This window comes from Emys orbicularis, chromosome 3, assembly GCF_028017835.1.
Source record: "Emys orbicularis isolate rEmyOrb1 chromosome 3, rEmyOrb1.hap1, whole genome shotgun sequence".
NCBI classification, from domain to species: domain Eukaryota; kingdom Metazoa; phylum Chordata; order Testudines; family Emydidae; genus Emys; species Emys orbicularis.
Genome location: NC_088685.1, coordinates 199,988,410 through 200,014,250, shown reverse-complemented (window position 1 = coordinate 200,014,250; position 25,841 = coordinate 199,988,410). Strand labels below are relative to the sequence as shown.

General features: G+C 42.2%; 1 protein-coding gene across 1 annotated transcript in view; it reads right to left on the bottom strand.

Annotated features, from left to right (window-relative positions):
* Positions 1-5,381: 5,381 nt before the first annotated feature.
* Positions 5,382-25,841, bottom strand: part of SPRED2 (sprouty related EVH1 domain containing 2) — a 133,902-nt gene continuing 113,442 nt past the window's right edge. Inside the window, exons 6-7 of the mRNA XM_065401492.1 lie at positions 6,708-6,857; positions 5,382-6,035 (exon numbers count right to left, since the gene is read on the bottom strand). Of these exons, the coding sequence (XP_065257564.1) occupies positions 5,382-6,035; positions 6,708-6,857 (804 nt within the window). The remainder of the gene's footprint in view (positions 6,036-6,707; positions 6,858-25,841) is intronic.

The window sequence follows — 25,841 nt, the reverse complement described above, 5'->3', positions numbered from 1 at the left end:
GCTCTTTTGTCTTATATACCCTGTTGGGGTGCTTTTTTTGGTTATAGTACACTAAGGCATCTTACAGAAGGCATGAACTGACCACCTCAGAAATGGCAGAGGCCCCAATCTACTAGGCATCCCAGCCTCACAGCTGTAAAGAATGCTGTTTCCACAGCTACAGCTTTTGCTGCTGTCCCAGTCTGTGGCCTACCCTTCGGAAAAACAAGGGAATCAAGGGATGATTTGGGGGAGTGGACATAAGTGTGTCAAAGCAACCTGATAGCTTTCTTTGACAGGGTAACAAGCCTTGTGGGTGGGGGGTGGAAGTGGTACTGTGGTAGATGTGGTATATCTTGAATTCAGTAAGGCTTTTGATACTGTCTCACATGACCTGCTCATAAACAAACTAGGGAAATACAGCATAGATGGAGCTACTATAAGGTGGGTACATAATTGGTTGGAAAATTGTTCCCAGAGAGTAGATATCAGTGGTTCACAGTCATGCTGGAAGGGCATAATGAGTGGGGTCCTGCAGGGATTGATTCTGGGTCCGGTTCTGTTCGATATCTTCATCAATGATTTAGATAATGGCATAGAGAGTACACTTATAAAGTTTGCGGACGATACCAAGCTGAGAGGGGTTGCAAGTGCTTTGGAAGACAGGATTAAAATTCAAACTGATCTGGACAAACGAGAAATGGTCTGAAGTAAACAGGATGAAATTCAATAAGGACAAATGCAAAGTACTCCACTTAGGAAGGAACAATCAGTTACACACATACAAAATGGGAAATGACTGCCTAGAAAGGAGTACTGCGGAAAGGGATCTGGGGGTCATAGTGGATCACAAGTTAAATATGAGTCAACAGTGTAACCCTGTTGCAAAAAACCAAACATCATTCTGGGATGTATTAGCAGGAGTATTGTAAGCAAGACACGAGAAGTAATTCTTCTGCTCTACTCCACACTGATTAGGCCTCAATTGGAGTATTGTGTCCAGTTCTGGGTGCCACATTTCAGGAAAGATGTGGACAAATTGTAGAAAGTCCAGAGAAGAGCAACAAAAATAATTAAAGGTGTAGAAAACATGACCTATGAGGGAAGATTGAAAAAATTGGGTTTGTTTAGGCTGGAGAAGCGAAGACTGAGGGGGGACATGATAACAGTTTTCAAGTATGTAAAAGGTTTTTACAAGGAAGAGGAAGAAAATTTGTTTTTCTAAGCCTCTGAGGATAGGACAAGAAGCAATGGGCTTAAATTGCAGCAAGGGCGGTTTAGGTTGGACATTAGGAAAAACTTCCCATCAGAGTGGTTAAGCAGTTGAATAAATTGCCTAGGGAGGCGGTGGAATCTCCATCATTGGGGATTTTTACGTGCAGGTTGGACAAACATGTGTCAGGGACGGTCTAGATAATCCTTAGTCCTGCAACAAGTGCAGGGGACTGGACTAGATGATCTCTCGAGGTCCCTTCCAGTTCTATGATTCTATTCTATGTGAGCCCAGTTCAGAAGCCCCTTAGTCATGCAGTAATGCTCTATGAGCTTTAAAGCCTTGCTGAAGTGGTTTTAAAAACACCTGTACAAAATGGTGTGCTCTCCTCTCTCAACAATGCGATTTTAGCATCAGATCGTAGCCTGATTGTCCACTGAAACTGGCAGGCTGATGGTAGGAGCAACTAGATACTCAGCAGTGTCGCTTAGATGAAAGCTGTCAGGCTCAACAGGATGGCTAGCTAGGCCAAACTGGAACACACGAAGGGAAACTGGAAAGAGAAAATCTTCTCCCTGCAGATTCCAGCTATTTTGGTATATGCAGTGGTCTTGTAGTCACGTCTGTCCCAGGATATTGGAGAGATCAGCTAGGACGGGACAAAACCCCTTCCTGGAATTATTGGGGTAAAAATCTGGCTACCGAGGCAGTCTGAAAAGGGTGGTGGTGGGGTGTTCCTGTGATGTGGGTTTTCCATAACCTTCTAACTTACCAGCTTCTTAGTGACACTCCTGGACGCAGTATTTCACCTCAGTCAGAACAGCAAATAGCCCCAAACCCAGCCAAGGACCTCTAGCTTGTTGCGTCCAAGACGCCAGATCCTGCGTCTGAATTTCCACCCCAAACAGTTCAAAGCTTGCCTGCCACCATTGCTGCTGTTGGGAGGCAGCCAAGGCTGCCATGCTTCACCTTGCTGTACAGTGGTGGAGACCCAGAGTTCCTATGATCTTAATTGGGCCTGCTACAGAAAAATCAAAACCAAACACAATGGGAAGCCTAGGGACACAAAGATGAGAGTCCTAGGGGAATCTCCTGCTTCTTTGAGTGGAGATGAGACACTGGGAGACAGCCAAGTCTCTGAACAGCTCCAACCGCTGGCAGTACATTGTCACTCTAGACTAGAGGGAGAGGAAACTCCATACTTGGAAAATGAGGAACAACTCAGTTATAAGAGCATCAGATGCCCAAGAGGAAAAAATCCCCATAGACCTCACTGGATGCAGATTTAGGCCAATGCTGAAGACAATCAAAAATCCCACGCTAACTGGAGGAATTGACATCATGTGTTCACCTGGCTTAAAAAAAAAAAAAATTCTTCCTTTATCCCCTCCCCTCCCATGATCAGTTTTCTCTTTTGTGTCACCCGTATTAGTAACAATGCTGTCCCTATCTCATTTCCAGATTTGCAAATAATGTAAGCAGCAGCATTTTGATACGATGTATTTATATTTACATGGACTACGCTGATCATACATATTAGAAACAATAAAAAAAGTTAACTAAAATGTACATCATACACTTGTATATATATTTTTTACACAGAGGTAAAAAGGCTTATAAAAAAATCAATACAACAGGGTTTTAACTTTTAGTATACAGATACATTATGGATGTAGGCTTCAGGCACTTTCATTTGTTAATGTGAGCAATAGCTTGAAAAAAACCTCTTCACAACCGAAAAAAATTTTGGTTAATGTTTTGTTACCACAGATACAAAAATAAAATCTGGAGAATGTCTCTCAAATGATTGATGTCAGTATTGCAAAGCTGACTGGGAAAACACTACACACTGTTCAGCTGCAGTGTGGAGACCAATGAGAAATATTTACAAATAACGCCTCCATTTTCTACCATTGTGCCCTTACACCATTGCCTTCACAATCCAAAGAAAATGTGTAGCAAGATCTACAAGTATTACAAAAACCAAGAGGGGTTGGGAAGAGGGATTTTTAAAAAGAAGACATACATAAAGGCTTGGAGTATGTCTGATTTAGTTAAATAAATAGGGGCACTTAATAGAGACTTGACAAAAAACTGTAAGATCTCTTCGTAGTGTTGTGCTTTGTAGAGGCAAGACCTTACAGATGTTTGTTTACATGAAACAACTTGCAAAAAAAAGATTGTTCCATCACATCTTTTTGAGGCTGGCTTGATGTTTACTAGACACCATTGAGAGATTTGTCATTTGCGATCAGGCACGAAAAATTTGTATTTCACTCAGTGAACCCAGACACGTTACACCAAGAGCAAAAAAATCGATCCCTTTCTATTATCATTCAATTTTTTTGAACCTAAACCCAGCAACTGCTGCAAATTAAGTTTACCAAACTCTACAGTCTATAAGCACGTTGCATAATTAACGGATGGTTTACAAAAAGCTGTGATTAACTCTCAGAGGAACTGTTGGAACATTCCAACTCGAAAGAATGGCAAGCATTTCTTAAATCTATTTGGCAAAAATAAAAAGTTCCTTTCCTTTAAGACTGATGTCAATGTGCAATAAGAGGGAGGGAAGGGGCATGCACCCACTGGCAATTTACTGCAGAAAAAAATTATGGCAGGAACAGCAGTGCCAGCTTTGACAAGCCAATCCCTAGCTGCCTCAAAATATTCAGATTGTACTATGCTAGTTATAGCTAACTGATCTAAATCTTTTTTTTTTTTTTAATAAAAATTATTTGGCTATTCCTTGTAATATAATAGAAAAATACTCTTTTCCCAGCTAATTACAAGCCTTGTACACAAGACATGACAGTAACATTTTTTTTTAAAGTATTCTCATCTTGCTGTATACATAACACAACCTTCTGGATCCACTTTCAATATCTGGGTGGTGAGCTGGGAGGAGAAGGGTGTAGGAGACACTTAGGCCCCAATCCCACAAACACTTACTCATATGATGAACTTTAAACATGTGAGTAAGTGCTTCTAAAGTCAATGGGACCACTCACATGTATAAAAGTAGCACATGCATAAGCATTTGCAGGGTCAGGTCCTTAGTCAGGAAACGGGAGTGATAATTACATGTAGGCTTTTTATTTTAAATACATATTCTGAGTTACTCTAACATCTGGATTTCATTGTGAATGTAAAATTCTCATGCACATGTATTTATTCTATAGAACAAAATTGAATTTAAAATTATTATTTTTCTGCATAATCCACCACTTGCTCAATGTTTCTCAAAATCACAATGGATTATGCTACTACTTTTGTGGTTGCACTGGCTATCTTGTTAATAATTCTTTGCATAACAAGGAGAAGAATTTTTATTCAGCTGAAATATTAGTGTTTTATTCTCAAATAAAGACATAGCAGGGTAATGAAAAGTTCCTTTCCATTATGTAGAATTCCAAAACTAACGCTTTATTTGCAAAATTATTTAAGAAAAAAGCCTAAATTTAAATTTCCCTTTCAAGTATTGGTCTGAAATAAATGCAGTTTGGAGGACTATCAGATTCTCAAAAGTTAACTGAAATTAAGGCTCATTTCCCATATTCACTTAATATTTGAAATTTAACATCAGAGAAATAATTTAAGATGTTTGCCAAAAGAAATGATTATGGACTCTAAAGAGAAACTGCAGCTTACATGAATATTTTGGCTTTAAAAAACAAACAGTGACAGCAATACTGTGTTGTGGTACAAGTTTGTTACTAGAACACCTTCTATACATACAATAACTGATCGCAGGTTAAAATACTTTCTGGGTGGGATTTCATTCCATTACACTATATTTCTCAAAGTGCCAATGCTTGCTAGGTGTAGATGGTACTGCTCAAGGCAAGCTACGGCATGACAGATCCACATTAGAGATGTTCTAAAATCCACCACCATCCACAGTTCATATCTCAGAGTCCTTTTAACTGAAAAAATATAAACATGTACACGACATTCTGTTCGATTACAGATTAATACAAAAGTCTATGCTGTAGGTTAGTTTGTTAGAACACTTGAAGAGCAAATCGATACAGAGTGGCCCCTGGAAAACCAAACATAAATGATCCAAGTGGTTTCTGGACTCTGTTGGGCACACAGGCTGCATCAAAATATAAAGGATTTGAATGCTCCAAACCAACGTGCTCCTTAACTACAGGGAAAGCATAACACAATTTAAACTTGTGTGTAGTCATCCAGCTGCTTTGTGTTTCCCACCACAGCACCTGCACATAACCCCACAGTGGTAACAAGCCCGAAGGGGCAAGTAACAGCACATACATGGGGCAAAGAAGGACAAGGCGATAAGGGCCATCCACCGGAGGCAAAACTTTTCATCACTGGTGTCACATGAACAAGGGTCTGTATAGTCTCCTTCTGGATCAGACATACAGTGATAGAGCATACTGTCCGCACACCACATACAGCTGACTCGATGGATGCAACTTCTGACACGGTCTGGTGCGTCCTGACACTGACCCCGCCTGTTTTCCTCATGATTGAATATGTCCCTGCAATACACGCACCGCGATCTCTCGCCATCTTCCTTCCGTCTTGGTTTGAACTTGACAGGCTGAGTCTTTATCACAGCACCCTTTAGATCTTCACCCAGGTCAAAGTCTGAGCTGTCTACGTAAGGATAATTGTAATCATGTTTTGAGGCATCACTTTTGGCAAAACGTACGTACGAGTCCACATCATCGGTGTCGATGTACTTCCCTTGCGACCGGGGCTGGCGGTAGTCCTCATAACCGGTCATCCAAATCTTTTCCCGAGGGTTAATGCGCACTATCTCCTCATCATCATCTGGAAAGCTGACGTGTCGATAGGACCTTTGTATTGACTGCTGGAGAAAAGGCAAACAGTTTGTTTTTCTATCAATGACTGGCAGAGGCTTTTGACATTTTTGATCAAGTGCTACTAAGCATCATTAGTGCATTTGGGAAAGAAATTTTAATCAGTGTTTCCTTAGTTTTTTTTTTTTTTTTAATTTCTCTTGATCATGCACATTATTAAAATGATAAAATTAACTTAATTTTATTTTCTTTTTTGTATGCTACTAAGCTTTGATTAACAAAATAGATAAACCACTTTCACTTTATACTGTGCCTCACTTTCTGCATTAGCATGGTGGTAACAACCTTTTACGTGCTGTGACTCTACGTTGCAACAGAAAATAGCTTCAGAACCTGCATCCCATCTAGACATAAGGAAAGGCATGTTGCTCACTATGCTCCCTGTCCCCCGCCCCCCCCCAACATATTTGTAACCACCACAGGAACAGAGCCCCAGGTTAAAAATCCACATGCCAGCTCAATGCTGTAGTTGTCTGTTGCAGCCAGCACAGGTGAACGTTCAAATTCCAATTTAAAAAAAACCAAACCCCAACCTCCTTTTCCACTGAAAACTTTTAAAAACAAAATTCATAAGTCTCTTAATATTAGATTATTTAAGAACTTGATGCTTGAACTTTCTCACAGTATCCCTTTAAGTAAGCAGCAACTAATAAGAAGCTCACTTGTTCTAGTTGGTAGTGGTCAGAGCTATACTGGTCGTGAATGTGACCGTGAGTGCAAATTCTGCGATGTTCGCAGGATGTCGGAGACGCTAGTGTCCGCAGAGGCTGTTCCCTTTTTTGAGAAGAATTAGAAGAGCTGTCGGTAGCATTCTATTTTAAAATAGAAGGAAAAGATAATTAATTCATACATCCATATATTACTGCATATAGTTTGAGACACATGCAGCCACTCAGACATCTGCAATATTGGCAACACACAAAAGCAAACACCATTATACATGTAACCTGCCCCTACATTCTAGAAAAAAGCAGATGGATCTATGTAGGTCATAGAAGTTGCTACCACAGACAGAAAATATAGTATGCCATAGCCTATGAGTGCTTGGTGAGAGAACACAATTTCTATTTGCCTGGCATGTTATTTGTTGTGATGTACATTAGAAAGCAGGATGTTCATGCTATAACTCCTTCTGGATGGCAAAAATTAGCTGATTGCATCATTTAAAGGAATTTAAATAGGATGCATTCAGACAATGTTAGGTGCAACTAACTGATTTATGCACACAGACTAGATAGTCAGGCTGCAGAAGATTTAGTAATGGTCTTTTGCAGGTTTAAAAAAAAGTCAAGTGGAACCTTCTTTGCAGTTCTCTAAGAATTTGCCTAACTCTAATGGGTCACAAACTACTTACATAAAATGATCAAGTTTTTAAAGCTATTTTTTTAAAGTTCTCACCACTCTCAAAATTCAATGGATATTCTTTAATTTTCAAAAGCTACGTCCAGTGTCCTTCTAGCCCAGATCTTGCCTAGAGTCCTGAAGTTTTTTGGGTCTGATACTACTGCATCACTATGTTGCAATGAGTATCTCAACAAATGGGTGATAGATCTTGATGGCAGTACATGATGTATCACAAGACCTGCAGGTTCATATTAAGATTATTTCTCCTGCAAGAGAAATTCCAAGGGGTCTTAATCAGCATCTCTATTTGATCATAGATTTGAGGATATAACAAACAACTTTATTTGCAATCTTGATTGAGAATTCTGAATCTGATATGAAAACAATATGCCCACCATATCGATTCAGACCATCCACTGAACCTGTTTCAGAAACTGGTCCAACTTTCCACCTGTACCATATATAATCCAGAGAGTGATTTATTTAACAAGTTCTACAAGTTCTCTCCCACTTGCATGAAATCCTTCATTGTATCAGCACTGAAACTGGCAGAAGTGCCAGTACACTTCATTGCACCTGTTCGCACCCCTGCCAAGAAGCATCGGGAGAGTGGAAGGAACGGATGGCAAGAGAAGTCACAAACATTGCCTAGATACCAATGAGAAACACTGTACTGTTGCATAAGCCTGGAGTTGTATCGATGCAGGTGTCTTGAAGTGTCAGAGAAAAATCCCTGCAGGATAACAATCCACGGCCAACAAGAGTATGAAGTTGTTAATTAGTATACAGCCCATCACCATTTTTTTGCCTCCCATAATGCCATGGCATATGCTTTTAAAAAGCATTATGCTGCAACTGATGTATGAGCTGGGATTTCTGTTGCCTGTGCGCTAGCAGTCTTCCCTCTCACTTCAGTCACTGCATGCCATCAGTACGCTTCTTGGGGATGGGTTTAGAGACACGGGTGCCTCTGGGGCCATTTCACCGAAGCTGGCGGAAAAGTGTGCTACACCATTCCAAACCATCGCTAGAGAGGTCAGTGGGAGGAACAATATTCTTCCTCAGAGCCATCTAGAACCAGTTCAGTTCCATTAGTTCATGAAGGTAGACCGTCAAACCTGAAACGGAAGGAGGCAACACTCTGTCCACATGGGTATACATTTCAGTATTCCCCCACCTCCACTCATCTCAAACACTAGGACTGCTGAAGCAGTTGAACTGCTAACCTCATGGCACAGTCCCATGACACTCATTGGTGACCAAGAAATCCCAGGCTGTTTCAGGCTTGTTATCCACATGGACGCTGAAGTCCCCAAGCACTATTATTAAATACTGGGGTAAGTGAAAATGTGAGTTACACTAATTTATAGAAGGAGTGTGTGTGTATAATGGGTCAGATACGGTTGCTGGGGAAAAAAATACAAATTATCCAGTTTGTATGTGAAAAGATCTCTATTATAACTCTCCAGTAGGTTTACTTAAAAAAAAAATGCTTAACTTACATTTCCTTCTCAGAATTTGAGACGTTCCTTTTTAAAATGACTCAGTCATTTAAAATTTTAAAAGCCTAGTCAATATATGTCATTAGTAAAGAGTAGTGTGTTAATCATTTACTACAGTTCATTTCCCACTAAATGTCTTTGTTGCTCAAGAATGGCTAATCAGATGTCTGAGTAATATCCTGAGATAAGTGCCCATCATGAACAAGACGTGAAAAGACTACTCCCTTACGGCAACAAAACTGGACTGGTCACCTTGCCTCTGCTGGCTTTTCAGAATAGTTTCGCCATTTGTGATGCAATATACAGGATGAATATATAAAGAAATTTGAAGATTCATGCTGAAAATATGAAGCAATACAATATGAGGCAGTGTCAGAAGTCAGCTGCTCAAGGGAAATAATGAAAGCCTTATCACTTGGGATTTTTAAAAGCAGACTGAATAGGGCACTAAAAAAGTGTACTGTCAAAAATGATTCTTGAATGGTGCAATAAGCCTTTCTAGATTTTATGATTCCATAAAATAAAAGTAATCATGCTTTTAAAGTTAGTCAGGAGATACAAGAATAACAGCCTAAACATAATCTGAATCTATATTACATTAGCTTGTTTTTTTTTTTTTTTAAAGCATAAAACATCACTAGCTGACCAATTCTCTGTGTTGCTTCACACTGCTTTGCTCACTTCCCTGTGCTATGCAGTCCCAGCTACTGAATCACCCATGTTTGGTTGGGAATGTGGGTGGAGACAGAACTATTCTCTCACATCCCCTTCTCTCTGCCCATCTCATTCTTGTCGCTGAAGTGTCCCAGAGCCCCACCACCCACCTCAATTCTCAGACAGCAGGAAGATGCATTGAGACACTCCAACATCTTTCCCCCAGCCTCCCTTTTCAAGTTGGGAAGGATGAGCAAAACTAAGCATTCCTTTTCATAAACAAGTTATTCCTCTTCCCACCAACCTCCAAGTATCCACAGGGATGGGGGGACTTCTCCTGTCACCAGCAGCAGTGGTGTTTAGGGGAGGAACCACTGTCTGAGGCTCCAGTGTGTGTGTGTGTGTGTGTGTGTGTGTGTGTGTGTGTGTGTGTGTGTGTGTGAGAGTGAGAGTGAGAGTGAGAGAGAGACACACACACACACTGACTGAGAGACAAAGACGGGGCTAAGGAAAATGAGTCTTCTCTCCCCCCCACCCACTCTTTGGTCAAGGTAGTTGTAGTTTTGCATGTGTTTGAACTTGTATTGACGCAGGTGCCTTAAAGTGTCAGGAAAGACGGTCACTGCAGGATAACACACAAAAAGACAGGTGCACAGCAGGGTGAATAAGGATGACTGCATGGCTAACATCCTCTCGAGAGAGTAATTTTGAGGCCTGTGGAGAGCTGCAGAGCCAACTGGTCTTCATTCCCAAACAGGAGCAATAGTGGGTGATCAATCATTAGGACAATGTACCCTGCTCTCCAAGGGAGAGGCTGTTTAAGCAGTAAGGCTGGCCAGGAGGGGGACAAAGACCTAACGGGTCAGGAGATGCCAAGTTCTCTTGATTGACAGCTTCCTCCAACCGCCTACACATCTGTGAGGATCTCCTATGTGGAATCTACCCCTTTGTGTATTTACTATAGTCAGATGCACTAATTTGAGGGGAGTAGCACAAGCTATTTCTTCTTATAGGACTCTCTTTATCCAGTTGGATCATTGGGGGGGGGGGGGGGGATTGAAATGGCAACACCATGAAAGAAAAATCACAATACCTGGGCACATAAAATAAATGATTGAACAACTACTGGGTTAAGTTTGTGTCTGCAGTTTCTCTGCAGACAATCCCTCTGGTTTACACTATTTTAATATTTTAGTTTGTGCACGATTTCAATGGCACAATCGGGGTGCAACCATTTTCCCAATGAAATCACGAGATTCTCCCAAGATTCCTTCAGTTAAATCTTATAAGAGCAAGTCCCCAATTTTGGACGGAGCTCTCAGGAAAAGACAAGTGCCTTTGCACTTTTGATTTTGGTGGAAGTGAGGGGAGAAGAAAATATTTGCTTCTTGTATCACAACACACCAGTTCCTCCCTCATCAATGAGATTTTACAGAAATAACCTCCCCACCCACCAAGAAATTTTTTGCAGGATCAGATTTTCAAGTCATATCTAACATTGTATTTTTTGTGCTTGTAAAAAGTCCAGGTTGAAAATCCCTTGAGAATTTGGGCTGTAAGGTGAGAGATTACAATAAAATAAATAAATTAAAAATTGTAAAATGATTTCAGGCAACAACACAGGCATTTGTGAACACAGGCAAATTTAAGTGACAAAAAAATAAAATAAAACTAGTCAAAGAACACATTTTTGCCAAGAACTTGTAAGGTAAGTGGTTATTGTATAATCCTGAAAGTGATGCTGCATAAGGATAGATTTAAGAAAAATGTTGTACATTTAAAACATATAACTACACAACTGCAGTAATATACAGAAACCTGAAGCAAATGTGGAGGAAAGATTATCTTTCCATGAAGTTCAGAGAAGATTTGAGTGTACACAGATAACGGTGGTTACAGTAAGCATGAGTTAGGATTTTGTAACACAGGAATAGGACTACAATTTCTTAAACGATTGGACAGTTTCCTAGTCACTATTTATACAAATAGCAAAATATAAGTTTTGCAAGAATACCTTTTTGACTGTTGGAGTGGTAACATATAGTGGCAAAATTACTCCCATGACTGTGCTGTGTTAAATCAGCATAATTTAATGCAAAGTTTACATGGATTCTGTGCACAAAATCTTCTGATTAAACTGCATCTTAGTCTGCTTCTGGCATTATCAAGTTCTCTCTTATGTTGTACAAGGCTTGATTAAGGCTCCCTCACACTACCAGCGTGGTAGAAGGGGGCTTAGTATATATGAGAATCCAGCACATGAGCAGTTTAATTAGAATGGTACATGGTGTCAAATGTGCATAGGGTAAAAGCTCTGAGCTTTTTTCTGTGTTCTTTAAATACTCTTGACTAATTGTCAGTGATCCAAGGCGTCAGACATGTCTCTTAAAAACAAAGGACAGAATAGAGTTTTCACAACAGAAAAAGCAATTTTAACAAACAAATTTTAAAGAAAGAAATTTGTGGGTTAAAGCCACCATTCTAATACTATCTATAATCCTCTTTTACGTTGTACGTTCTCATATCCTGGACACATTTGGTAAGGAAAGGTCTCAGTTTCTAACTTTCAAGAAGTTGATATAAAAGGAGTAGTGAAAAAAGTTATATGGGCTGTTGTTCGGAGGTATGCTGACAGCAGTGGCTAAAGCTATCGCATGTTACCGTGATGAGTGTGGTACGACAACCTAGACATAAAAGAATGTTCTTTCAACCTACAAGTTCTGTTTATGAGACTCCGGAGATTCTCTCGTTATTTGGGCATCTCCTGTTTCCTTCTCTTTGTGCCTTGCCTCTGCCTTAATAGATTTCTCAATAGTGAGATTAACTAGATAATTTCACTGGGAACATGGACATTGTCATGTACCTTAAAAATCACACCCTTTCCCTCTTCAAAATCTTTGGTGGTTGTTTAACTTAATCCTCTGTGCAAAGATGGAGAGCCTGCCCTTTTGAGGAGAGGGTACTTACTGCATGGTAACAAGCTTTGTAGTGTTGCCACACTGCATCGTTAGTATATTAGTAAGTGCACAAGCAAGTGCTTTCAGTAGTTAATTTTTTCAGGCCTCGAAAGAGCATTCTGGTGATAGCTTATGACAGTCTGTAGAATCAAGTGTCGAGTCTGCACATTCTCATTTACAGAGATTTGCTGATGGTAGGCCAGGACTATTCAGGTGACTAAACACCCAGTGTTACTTACAGGCTTATCTTTCAGAAATCTGTATAAACACTACCAAGGCAAGAGGAACTAATTGGGAAAAGAGCACTAGTGGGCGTGCACACACGCACAGAGAATGAGTAACTTTGTTCTGTGTCCGTCTGCTGGTAGGAGCATATAACACAAGAGATAATTCTACAAAACTGGCTATTTGGTGGCAACTGTCATTCCAAGAAAAACTAGAATTAAAAAACCTCAACAAAACTAAGTTAGCTGAGCTAAAAAATTGAGCATCCACCCCCACGTTAAAGCGTTTGCTCTTCATAACTTTAAAAAAACAACCATGCATTCAGCTGCATACAGTTCAGCAGACTGAACTGATATTTTAAGTCAATAAGGGGGTCATTTATTTAATTATAACTATCCACATTATTTTAGCTGGAATCCATCACCAAAATAGAACTCAACAGCTGATGCAAACTTTTTAAATACTCTCACTGCATGCCTTGCAAATATGTCAAGCTTTGTTTAAAAAGGCAGTAGTATTTATTTATTACTAACTTATCTTTTTGCAGAAATAAGCAGAAGAGGATGAAGTAACTGCCTACTTATAATTACTTCTGATTTGATTTTCATGAAACATCTACAAGATGCTGGGAAATCAGGCCCTTGACAAATCTCATGAAGCAGGTAGATGAGGGAGGAGGGTTATTAGATGCAGTCATTTACAATGGATTTCTACATTATGCAGAGTTAAATTTTCAGTCCCCCACACTCAAATATCCAATGACACGTATTCTTCCTCTCCCTCTATTAGCAAAACGTCTATAGAAAAAGTTGATTACTGTGAAATATGACAGTAACCCTCTTCCACTTCCTTAGTGAACCACACCAAAAGAAGAAGAGGATCGAATGGAAGTGTTTGCCACTAAAAGAAGTCGCTCTAGGTTTTTAATTTTTTTTTGTTTAGTTGCTGACATCAAAACACATTCATTGTTTAGTTTTAGTAAAATGTTGCAAAGAGATTTTCGTTCTCCTTTGAGAACTTTCTGCAACATTTAAGAGAATAAAACCAAATTATGGTTGGTTTAACAACTCTCATGTGCACATTTCCAAGTAGCCTAAAGTCTCTGCAGGTTTTCTTCAAGTTACAAGGGACAATGGGAATCAAACCAGATTTGTCTGTGTTTAAATAGCATGTGGAAATTATAACCTCTCTCCTGAAGAGTGGTGGTTAGATAGTCATTTGCCCTGTGGTTCTGAATCAACCCTCTTCCTGTCATCACTAAGACAGATGGTCCAAGCTAGCACCAGAGGCAAATTCCCCTCCCCGCACTTTAAATTACAGAGGCCAGGATGCCGTGGCCAGGGACAGCTTCATCCACTAATTCCAGATTCCACTTCCCTCCAGCATTCTCCTCAGGCTTCACTAACATTGTTGTGTTATACATTGAAAGGCAATTCCCTAATCCGTTTTACTGTGGTAACAGGAAGTTGTCAATCATCTCCTTGTCAGGCTGCCAAGGCTGCCTCTCTTTCAAACCATGTTTACATGCTAAGTTTGGCCTGCTCAGTGTGTCACCTTCAAGAGCAGAAGGCAGAACTGAATGACGAGCAAGAAACAGAAATTTCTGACTGCTCCTCTGCACTGATTGCTAGCTCTCTTAATTCTAACATACGTGCCCCAGAGCCAAGGAAACTAATGACGTCTGTTTTAACATATCAGAAGAATAGATCACCATTTACAAATCTATTTTCTTATTGAGACCAACTTCCTTAGTTATATGTAATACATAACAGAAGTTTTCAGCCTTTACTACTTAGTGAAATTTTCAAATATCTTAAGAACCAAAAGACAAAACAAAATAAAAAATTTGTATGCATTTTACAGTTTAGATGTTAGTGTAAAGAGCTGTGTCCATAGATTAAAAAGAATCCTGACCAGAGGGCAGAATTAGATAAACCGTATCTTACATGTAGAATTATTATCGTTCCTGTTACTGCCAGCAGTTTGGCTATGTTACTGTTACTCTACTCTCACTCACCTAATATATTTATTTCAGGATGCATACCGATCATATATACTCTTCTGGGTAACTTCAGCAGGATTTACGGAGAGGCAAAAGGCTATAACTGCTAACCCACGGTCCACACAAGATTACAGAACCAAGAGGACATCTAGTCCATCCCTGACTGATGTTGGTCTAACCTGTTCTTAAAAACCTCCAGTGATGGAGCTTCCACAGCCTCCCTAGGTAACCTATTCTAGTGATTTAATTATATACAAAGTATCTTACAAATAAAGTTCTCTCTTCCCCCACATCCTCCCCCATACCCTCCCACCCAAACAAAACAAAGCAATGGGATTTATTACTTTAACCAGCTGTGACCCACATACATTTTAGCAACACCACACCAAGGGCTTGTCTAAACTAGGATAAAAAGATGTATTTCACAAATGTGTTGGCCAACATGTTTTAATACACTAGAGCAGTGGTCCCCAAACTGTGGGGGCATACCCCTAGGGGGGCGGAGAGGGACGTTTGGGTGGGGGTGCATGGCGGAGCCTGGGCCAGCCCCCACTAGGGGCGAAGAGGGAGTGCCACCCAGCTTCACTCTGCCCCTAGCCCAGCCCAGCTCCGGTCCCAGCCACAGCTCCACTCCGCCCCCTGCTTTGCCCCCAGCCCAGCTCTGCCCTCATTCCCTCTCTGCCCCCAGCCCAGCTCCGCCTCTAGCCCCAGCTCCTCCCCCATCCCCAGTTCTGCCCCTGGCTCCGCCATCAGCCCAAGCTCCTCTGCTGAGCCAACTGTGCAGTAATGGTGGGGGAGCGTGGACAGATTCCATTGCTGGTAAGGGAGGGTGTGGCAGGAAAAGTTTGGGCCCCACTGCACTAGAGTATCCAGGACACGTTGTATGTGTGTCAGTTGGTTGAGGTGAACCCCAAGGGGTGCCTAGGGTTCACCTTGACAAACTAGCACATGCTAAAACAAAACTTGTCCTGCTTACAATGGTGTTAAGCTAACACATTTTAAAAATACACCTTTTTTTAAATCTTACTTTAGACAAATTGAAAGGCTAAATCTAAACAAACTCAGCGTGCTGTTAGACATGATGTAACCCTCCAAGCAGATACATGATGTCCGCTTCATTCTCTCATACCTACTATAAAAATAGAAAGCTTCCACACAACCTTCTCTTCTCCACTACAAAAACCCCATGCTTAAAATCAGACCCACAATTATTTAAACGAACCAACAAGGGCAAAGAGATTTGGACTGCCACCCTTAACTATACTCTTTCTGTCTATATAGTGCACAGGTCCCCTGGGTAATTTTAAATAGCAGAGACAGATTGGACAGAGTTACAAAGTTGGATTCTCCAGTCTGCCAAGTTTACTTGTAGTGCTTATGCAGCACAAAATGAACTGAAAGTGGCTGGAAACAGCTAAGTTGCCCCCTTCTCCAACCATGTTTCCATCCACCTCAGAACTTGCCTGTCAGTGTAACTGGAGGTTTGGGGCGTCAGAGTTTGTACATCTTCATAAAGTTTTAGCTACTGCAGTGTTTAAAATCAAAGTCCCACTTTCAACAAGCATCATTCAGGATCACCTTGTGATAAATCCAGTGCGAGCGCATGCCCTTTTCAATTGTCAGTGGTTGAGCGCAAGGGTGTTAAAAACCACAACTGTGGCAAAAGAAAAACAAAACTAAGACAAGCTGGAAATACCCTTTCCCACTACCTGGTTTGCATGGAGAGAGGTGTTAAAACTAGCACAAAAGTGTTTTGAGGCTAGAGCTCAGATTTAAGTAGGGTCATTTCAATACAGACATTTGCACTAACAAATTATTTTTTTGAACTAGAGAAACCAAGACACTTTCAAGCAACTGATATATGAAAGTGTGACTTTGCTACAATACATTCATTCAGAACACAGATTTATTCACCTAGGCGAGAGACTACAACTTTGAAAATAGCGACCGTTCAATTCATTTTGACCTCCGGCAGCATTCAGAGCACAGGCCAAACTATGTACTTTATGATCTGAAGGAAGATGCATTTTTCTTTTATTAATTTTATCAGGTTAGAAATCTCAGATATAAGAGCATTACTCATGTGGTGGTTCTTGGTATTCTGAAGAATACCTGATTGCTTCCAATTACAATGATATATAATAAAGCAATTAAATGTAATACACAAAGCCAAAACAATCAGCATATTAAATAGTGTTGCCATAGCCCGTTAACCTGAGGTGCTAGGCTCATGGGGCAGGCAGGGCGTTTCTCATTAAAAAACTGCCCCCAAATTCCCACACTGGCAGTTAAATAAAAAAAGGCAAACAATATAAAATGCTGCCTAACTGGCACATCTTATTACAACGCTTACATGTTTTGGCAAGATACAACTGTAAGGAAACTTACATCACTGCAAGAGATCACTTTTCAATTTCCTACAGGATATATCACTGTCCTACTGCAAACCTGACTGCATATGTGTATGGGAAGATAGAGAGCTAGGAAATGCACTATAAAACTGTTTTTAGAGAAGGGAACTAGAGGCAACAGAAGTTGCTTCTTTTAGGTGAGGAAAAGTAGTTTAGCACAACTAACAACTACTATGAATTATGGAAAAACTGCATGTTAGCATTTGTTTTCAATGCTGAATTTGTAAGCAAATCCATAAATAATATCTACAGTCTACACACTCTTTCTAGTAATTGATTCTGCTATCTGTGCCTCTTCACACATACAATAGAACCTCAGAGTTACGAACACCTTGGGAATGGGGATTGTTCGTAACTCTGAACAAAATATTATGGTTATTCTTTCAAAAGTTTACAACTGAATACTGATTTAATACAGCTTTGAAACTTTACTATCAGAAGAAAAATGCTGCTTTCCCTTTATTTTTTTAGTAGTTTATGTTTAACAGTACGGCACTGCAGAGACCATTCTGCCTACATAAAGTCACTGAAGCACTGGTATGTAAGGGTACGTCTATACTACCCGCCGGATAGCGATCGATCCAGCAGGGGTTGATTTATCGCGTCTAGTCTAGACGTGATAAATCGACCCCCGAGCGCTCTCCCGTCGACTCCTGTACTCCACCGGCGTGAGATGCGCAGGCGGAGTCGACGGGGAAGCGTCAGCAGTCGACTCACCGCAGTGAGTAGATCTAAGTACGTCGACTTCAGCTACGTTATTCACGTAGCTGAAGTCGCGTAACTTAGATCGATCCTCCCCCCCCAGTGTAGACCAGGCCTAAGTGCTTTGTCAAGCACTTTGAGATGTTTGGAGAATACTTTTCACTTCACCTGTTCCCTAAAACATTTTCAGAAAGGTGTGGTGAAATTCACAGACAGAGAAATGGCAGGGTGATTTGGTGAAAAGGGATGGAAGTTATTGTTTTAAGGCCTTAAACTCATACAACAAAGAATGTGTGGTTCAGAACACTTTAGTGTTACCAATTCCATTTTCCTATACTCTCAGAACAAAATCCAACTTCACTCTCCAGTAATATTAATTTGGTTGCTAAAAAAAGTTTTAGTTTTTTTTAAAGTAACTAAATTTTAGATGTTTTTAAAAATGTGACTACCTTGCAACCATCTTTCCGAAGGGTTAAGCGTGCTACATGTAAATAAATTGGGGAGAAAAAAATCAGTTAAATATGTTAGAATGAATCAGTTTTATGCACTGCATATCTATGCAGCTTTCACCACAGTCGATTTTATGACTGATCCTCTCTAATCTACAAACTGCAATGGAATATAGATATTTTATAGCTGGAACTATATGTTTATTCTTGTAGTTTAATCAGTTTAGGAACATAGGAATTGCCATCTCAGCTCATACCAATCATCTGTCTAGCTCAGTATCAAATGCTTCACAAGAAAGCATAACTTGCTTGTATTGGCAGCAAGTTTAATTTTAATGTAGCTTTTTCAACCTATCTGCAAAAAAAAAAAAATAAAATACTGTGGACAAAGGCAGAACCATGCCTTAACATGACATGGACGTGAATGAGAGAAGGTCCCACACTTAGCAAGGGATTTAATTTTTGAAGTCACTTCCTACAGTAAAAATCTTTCCAACTAGTGGAGGTTCCCTGTTGATTGCCCAGGACTAGTTAGTAGCATAATTAATCTGAGAAAAGAAAAGAATCATACAAATGTAGAGCTAGAAGGAGCCTCAAAAGGTCATATAGTCCACCTCCCCCATGGTGAGGCAGGGCCCAGTATACCTACACCAGGGGTAGGCAACCTATGGAACGTGTGCCAAAGGCGGCACGCGAGCTGATTTTCAGTGGCACTCACACTGTCTGGGTCCTGGCCACCGGTCCGGGGGGCTTTGCATTTTAATTTAATTTTAAATGAAGCTTCTTAAACATTTTAAAAACCTTATTTACTTTACATACAATAGTTTAGTTACATATTATAGACTTATAGAAAGAGACCTTCTAAAAACGTTAAAATGTATTACTGGCACGCGAAACCTTAAATCTGAGTGAATAAATGAAGACTTAGCACAGCACTTCTGAAAGGCTGCCGACCCCTGACCTAGACCATCCCCAACAGGTGTTTGTCTAAGGTGGTCTTAAAAGCCTCCAGTGACAGGTATTCCACAACCTCCCTTAGTAACTTATTCCAGTACTTAAGCATGCTTAAAATTTTTTTCCTCTAATACCTAATCTAAATTTCCCTTGCTGCAGATCAAAAGCGATTATTTCCAGTCCTTCTTCAATGGACATGGAGAACAACTGAACATTGGCCTCTTTATTACTGCCCTTAATATATTTGATAACTGTTAACAGGTTCTCTCAGTCTTCTTTTCTCAAGGCTAAACATGCCTTTATAAAAAAACAAAAAAACAAAAAAACCAACAACTTTTCCTCACAGGTCCTCTACTCTCTGAGCAGAGCAGAACAATAGATCTCCCGTGTCTTAGGGTACGTCTTCACTACCCGCCGTATCGGCGGGTAGCAATCAATTTATCCGGGATCGATATATTGCGTCTCGTTAAGACGCGATATATCGATCCCCGAATGTGCTCACCGTCGACTCCGGAACTCCACCAGAGCGAGCGGCGGTAGCGCAGTCGACGGGGGAGCCGCGGCCATCGATCCCGCGCCGTCTGGACCCCAGGTAATTCGATCCAAGATACTTCGAGTTGCGTATCTTGGACCGATCTCCCCCCTAGTGTAGACCAGCCCTTACATATGATACTCCTGTTGATAATACACTCTGGTATATTAGCTTTTGATGCAAATGCACCATATTATCGGGTCATATTCAACGTGTAATCCACTATAACCCCCAAAATAGAGGAGAACAAGAAATATCAAGTTGTAAGTTCTGTATATTCAGCACTTATTCATCCACCCACACATCTTAATATTCTCTTGTATCTCTTTGCCACAATTGTATAATTCAAGAGGATTCCATTAGAGGTAATGCCAGGAAGCAGTGTCAAAACACAAGACATCTTAGTATCAATGGAAGGAAAAGAATTATCACTAAACTGAGGATAATACATGTACAGGAGACTCATTATGAGGATGTAAACCTCAGTGGTCAGTCTGTTGGAACAAATAAAGACAGAGATCTGGAAGCAGCGATGAGGCAGGAAGGAAGAGAGTTGTACTAAGATACAGGAACATTTGGCCAGTGTAAGTTTGGCATTCAAGTGCTGGATTCTGATGCTCAGTAATAAGTTTTGTTTAATGCAAAATACCTAAGTACCAAAAAAATCTTATCTACTTCTAAGTCTTTCATTTTTGTTCTTTTGATAAAGCAAAGGGTTTTTTGTTGTTGTTTGTTTTTTGTTTTTGAAGGAGGATTTGGGGAGGGGATCAGGTTCACTTTTCTCAGCTGGTATTTTCGACCCAAACGGAACAGCTGTGGTTTGCATGCGAGCCCAAAAGCAGACCTCAGAGGATGTGGGTGGGAGTGCTGAGCCCACGGTCATACGTACAGAACAGTAACAGGAACTAGGAGCAGCAGCTACGGTTGGTTGCTGAGCAGCAGGAAGAATATAGGCAACGTATTGCCTGATTTCACTGCTGTGGCTTTTCCCTGAACTCTGCCCAGCCTATAGAAGAGTCAAGGTGGGCGGTGGAACGTATCTAGTTCTCTTGTCCTTTGCACTGCCCTGTAAAGCACTTTTCCTTTCTGCCACTATCTCATAGCCCTGTGAAGGGAAGCCACAACCTGCTGCTACTGCTCAAGTTCCTGTCCAAACCAATGCAGGAGTTGGTGCGGACGGAAGAATCCTACCACTCAGGGCCTGTCTCCACCCTTCAACATTGTCCACAGAGAGTCCCTTTCCCCAGAACAGACTACATTGTTTTCAGACAAAAAAAAATTATATTCCAAATTTAAATACAACTTAAAAAAATATCCTGTGGCCAGTAACAAATTCTTGAATGAGTTTCTAAGTATTATCTCTTTTTAAAAAATGGCAGTGGTTCTTTACAGGAACTAGCTGAGTGTGAACTGACATGCTAGCAAGAAAAATCAGATTTAGTGCATATTCAACTTACATAAATCTTATGAATTTTAATACTGGTGCCTTAGCGCACTTGAGACCCACATGGGAGATGAAAGTAGGGGAAAGGTTTCATGGCAAGGCAGTGGGACAAGATGTGTTTTTTAAATTATAAAACAATAAGAGATGCAAAAAAAAAAAAAAAAAAAATAGGCTGCAGTGTTAACATTTGACATAATCTGTAATGACACGGCAAGTAATTGGGTCTGAGACCTAAACGGTTGTTAGCAGCAGCCAAACCACATGACAAACACCCAACAACCTCTCAATTTTATCCACGGGCTATGGGAATTTGTGATTATACATGCATATTGAGAAAATGCAAGAGAAAAAAGGATCATTCTGGATACGGGCTATCTCAACCGAATGTTCAGTATGCTAAGTGCAAGATCCAATGTATTCCACAGCAGGCTGGACCTAGGTTCTAGAACAAGGATTCTATCTGAAGTAGTTGTATGTTCCCCAACTCACTCCTTCACCATAGTATCTGAGCACCTCACAGTCTTAAAATGTATTTATCCTCACAAGTCCCCTGTGAGCCAGGGGAATACTCTGATCCCCATTTTACAGATGGAGAACTAAGGCATAAAGCCTTGCCTACAATCCCACAAGAAGTCTGTGTGGGAGCAGGGAATTGAACCCAGCTGTCCAGAGTTCTAGGCTAGCAGTATAACTAGGGCTCTACTAAATTCATGGTCCATTTTGGTCAATTTCACGGTCATAGGATTTTAAAAATAGTAAATTTCATGAACTCAGCTATTTAAACCTCAAATTTCATGGTGTTGTAATTGCAGGGGTCCTGACCCAAAAAGGAGGATGTGTGTGTGTGTGTAGGTTTGCAAGTTTATTGGGGGGGGAGGGGTTGCAGTATTGCTACCCTTACTTCTGTGAGCTGCTGGCGGTGGCGGCGCCTTCAGAGCTGGGCAGCTGGAAAGCGGCAGCTGCCGGCCAGGAGCCCAGCTCTGAAGGCAGAGCTGCCGCCAGCAGCAGGGCAGACGTAAGGATGGCATGGTATGGTATTGCCACCCTGGGTATGTCTACACTACGGGATTAATCCGAATTTATATAATTCGAATGTAGGAAACCGATTTTATAAATTCGAATGTATTCGGCCACACTAGGCACATTAATTCAGTGGTGTGCGTCCAAGCTACCGTACTAGCATCGATTTCCAGAGCGTTGCATTGTGGGTAGCTTTCCCATAGCTATCCCATAGTTCCCGCAGTCTCCACCCCCCTTGGAATTCTGGGTTGAGACCCCAGTGCATGATGGGGCAAAAAACATTGTCGCAGGTGGTTCTGGGTACAGCCTCCCCCTCCCTCCCTGAAAGCAACGGCAGACAACCATTTCGCGCCTTTTTTCCTGAGTGTACTCTGCAGACTCCATACCGCAGCAAGCATGGATCCCGCTCAGCTCCAGAACGCAGTCATGAACATTGTAAACACCTCGCGCGTTCTCGTGGAGTTTATGCTTACCCAGGACCAGAAAAAAGAGGCGAGGAGGAGGAGGCGGCGACTGCAGCGCAGCGACAAACGTGATGAGGACATGGACCGTGAATTCTCTCAGACCGCGGGCCCCGGTGCTTTGGAGATTATGATGTTAATGGGCCAGGTTATAGGCTTGGAACGCCGATTCTGGGCCCAGGAAACAAGCACAGACTGGTGGGACCGCATAGTGTTGCAGGTGTGGGACGATTCCCAGTGGCTGAGAAACTTTCGCATGCGTAAGGGCACTTTCATGGAACTTTGTGACTTGCTTTCCCCTGCCCTGAAGCACCAGAATACCAAGATGAGAGCAGCCCTCACAGTTGAGAAGCGAGTGGCGATAGCCCTGTGGAAGCTTGCAATGCCAGAAAGCTACCGGTCAGTCGGTAATCAATTTGGAGTGGGCAAATCTACTGTGGGGGCTGCTGTGATGCAAGTAGCCAAAGCAATCACGGAGGTGCTGCTACGAAAGGTAGTGACTCTGGGAAATGTGCAGGTCATAGTGGATGGCTTTGCTGCAATGGGATTCCCTAACTGTGGTGGGGCGATAGATGGAACCCATATTCCTATCTTGGCACCGGAGCACCAGGGTACCCACTACATAAACCGCAAGGGGTACTTTTCAATGGTGCTGCAAGCACTGGTGGATCACAAGGGACGTTTCACCAACATCCATGTGGGCTGGCCGGGAAGGGTTCCTGACGCTCGCGTCTTCAGGAACACCAATCTGTTTAAACGGCTGCAGCAAGGGACTTACTTTCCGGACCAGAAAATAACCGTTGGGGATGTTGAAATGCCAATTGTTATTCTTGGGGACCCAGCCTACCCCTTAATGCCATGGCTCATGAACGCATACACAGGCAGCCTGGACAGGAGTCAGGAGTTGTTCAACTACAGGCTGAGCAAGTGCAGAATGGTGGTAGAATGTGCATTTGGCCGTTTAAAAGGTCGCTGGCGATCCTTACTGACTCGCTCAGACCTCAGCCAAACCAATATCCCCATTGTTATTACTGCTTGCTGTGTGCTCCACAATCTCTGTGAGAGCAAGGGGGAGACCTTTATGGCAGGGTGGGAGGCTGAGGCAAATCGCCTGGCTGCTGATTACGCGCAGCCAGACACCAGGGCGATTAGAAGAGCACACCAGGAAGCGCTGCGCATTAGGGAAGCTTTGAAAACCAGTTTCATGACTGGCCAGGCTACAGTGTGAAATTTCTGTTTGTTTATCCTTCATGAAAACCCGCCCCCTTTATTGACTCATTCTCTGTAAGGAACCCACCCTCCCCCTTCCCCCAGCTTGCTTTCAAAGGAAATAAAGTCACTATTGTTTAAAAATCATTTATTCTTTATTAATTGATTATAAAAAGAGGGAGAGAACCTGAGTGGGGTTTGGGAGGAGGATCAGCGGGAAGGAAAAGCCCACTAAAAAAAAGGTTAAAAAAATGGCAGCCTTTTGCTTGGGCTGTCCACTGGGGTGGAATGGGAGGGTGTACGGAGCCTCCCCCCCCCCGTGTTCTTACACGTCTGGGTGAGGAGGCTATGGAACATGGTGAGGAGGTAGGGGGGTTATACAGGGGCTGTAGCGGCACTCTGTTCTCCAGCAGCCGTTCCTGAAGCTCCACCAGACGCCGGAGCATGTCTGTTTGCTCACGCAGCAGCCCCAGCGTTGCATCCTGCCTCCTCTGATCTTCCTGACGCCACCTCTCATCTCGAGCGTCTCTCCTCTCCTCACGTTGGTCCCTTCTGTCCTCACATTGGTCCCTCCTGTCCTCACGTTCACTGGCTTCTTTCCTATACTTGCAAACCGTGTCCTTCCACTCATTCAGATGAGCTCTTTCACTCCTGGTGGATTGCATGATTTCTGCAAACACCTCGTCTCGCGTCTTCTTTTTCCGACGCCTTATCTGGGATAGCCTTCGGGAAGGAGGAGGGAGGCTTGAAACATTTGCAGCTGCTGGAGGGAGTGAAAAAAGGAGAGAATTTTTTTAAAAGATACATTTTTCAGAACAATGCTTATACTCTTTCACGGTGACAAATACTATTCACATTACATAGCACATGTGATTTCTGTGCAAGGTCGCATTTTGCCTCTTAATATTGAGTGCCTGTGGCTTTGCTGCTAGAGATCACAGACGCAGGTCCGGGCAACAGAATTCAGCTTGCATGCTGCCATGGTAAGCCACTGTCTTTAGGCTTCTGCGCCCTGCTTTCCCACATACCAAGAAAAGCCCTTTGTGCTGCAGTTTTCCTGTTAACCTTCAGCAGCAGAAAACAAGCTAACACCCCCCCCAACCCGCCATGAATTCTCTGGGATGAGTGCTTTATCCCTCCCCCCACCGCGTGGCTGGTATCAGGGAAGATCCCTGCAGGAACCAAGCTAACACCCCCCCCAACCCGCCATGAATTCTCTGGGATGAGTGCTTTATCCCTCCCCCCACCGCGTGGCTGGTATCAGGGAAGATCCCTGCAGGAACCAAACTAACACCCCCCCCAACCCGCCATGAATTCTCTGGGATGAGTGCTTTATCCCTCCCCCCACCGCGTGGCTGGTATCAGGGAAGATCCCTGCAGGAACCAAACTAACACCCCCCCCAACCCGCCATGAATTCTCTGGGATGAGTGCTTTATCCCTCCCCCCACCGCGTGGCTGGTATCAGGGAAGATCCCTGCTAGCAAAACGCGAAAAGCTCTGGGCCAATCCTCCCCCCACCCCCTTTGCACTTGGCTAAATGCAGGGAAGGATTTCTTTTCAGCCACAGGCAAACAGCCCAGTAGGAATGGCCACCTCTGTCCCCTTAATTAAATTCCCGTATTTCAACCGGGTTACCCTAAGCGATATCACTCTCCTGAGGATTACACAGCAAGATAAAGAACGGATGTTGCTTGAATGCCAGCAAACACCGGGACCATACGCTGCCAGGCTTTGTCATGCAATGATACCAGATTACTTGCTACTAGCATGGAGTGGTCAAGTGTCCTACCATGGAGGACGGAATAAGGCTGCACTGCCCAGAAACCTTGTGGCAAGGCTTTTGGAGTACCTCCAGGAGAGCTTCATGGAGATGTCCCTGGAGGATTTCCGCTCCATCCCCAGACATGTTAACAGACTTTTCCAGTAGCT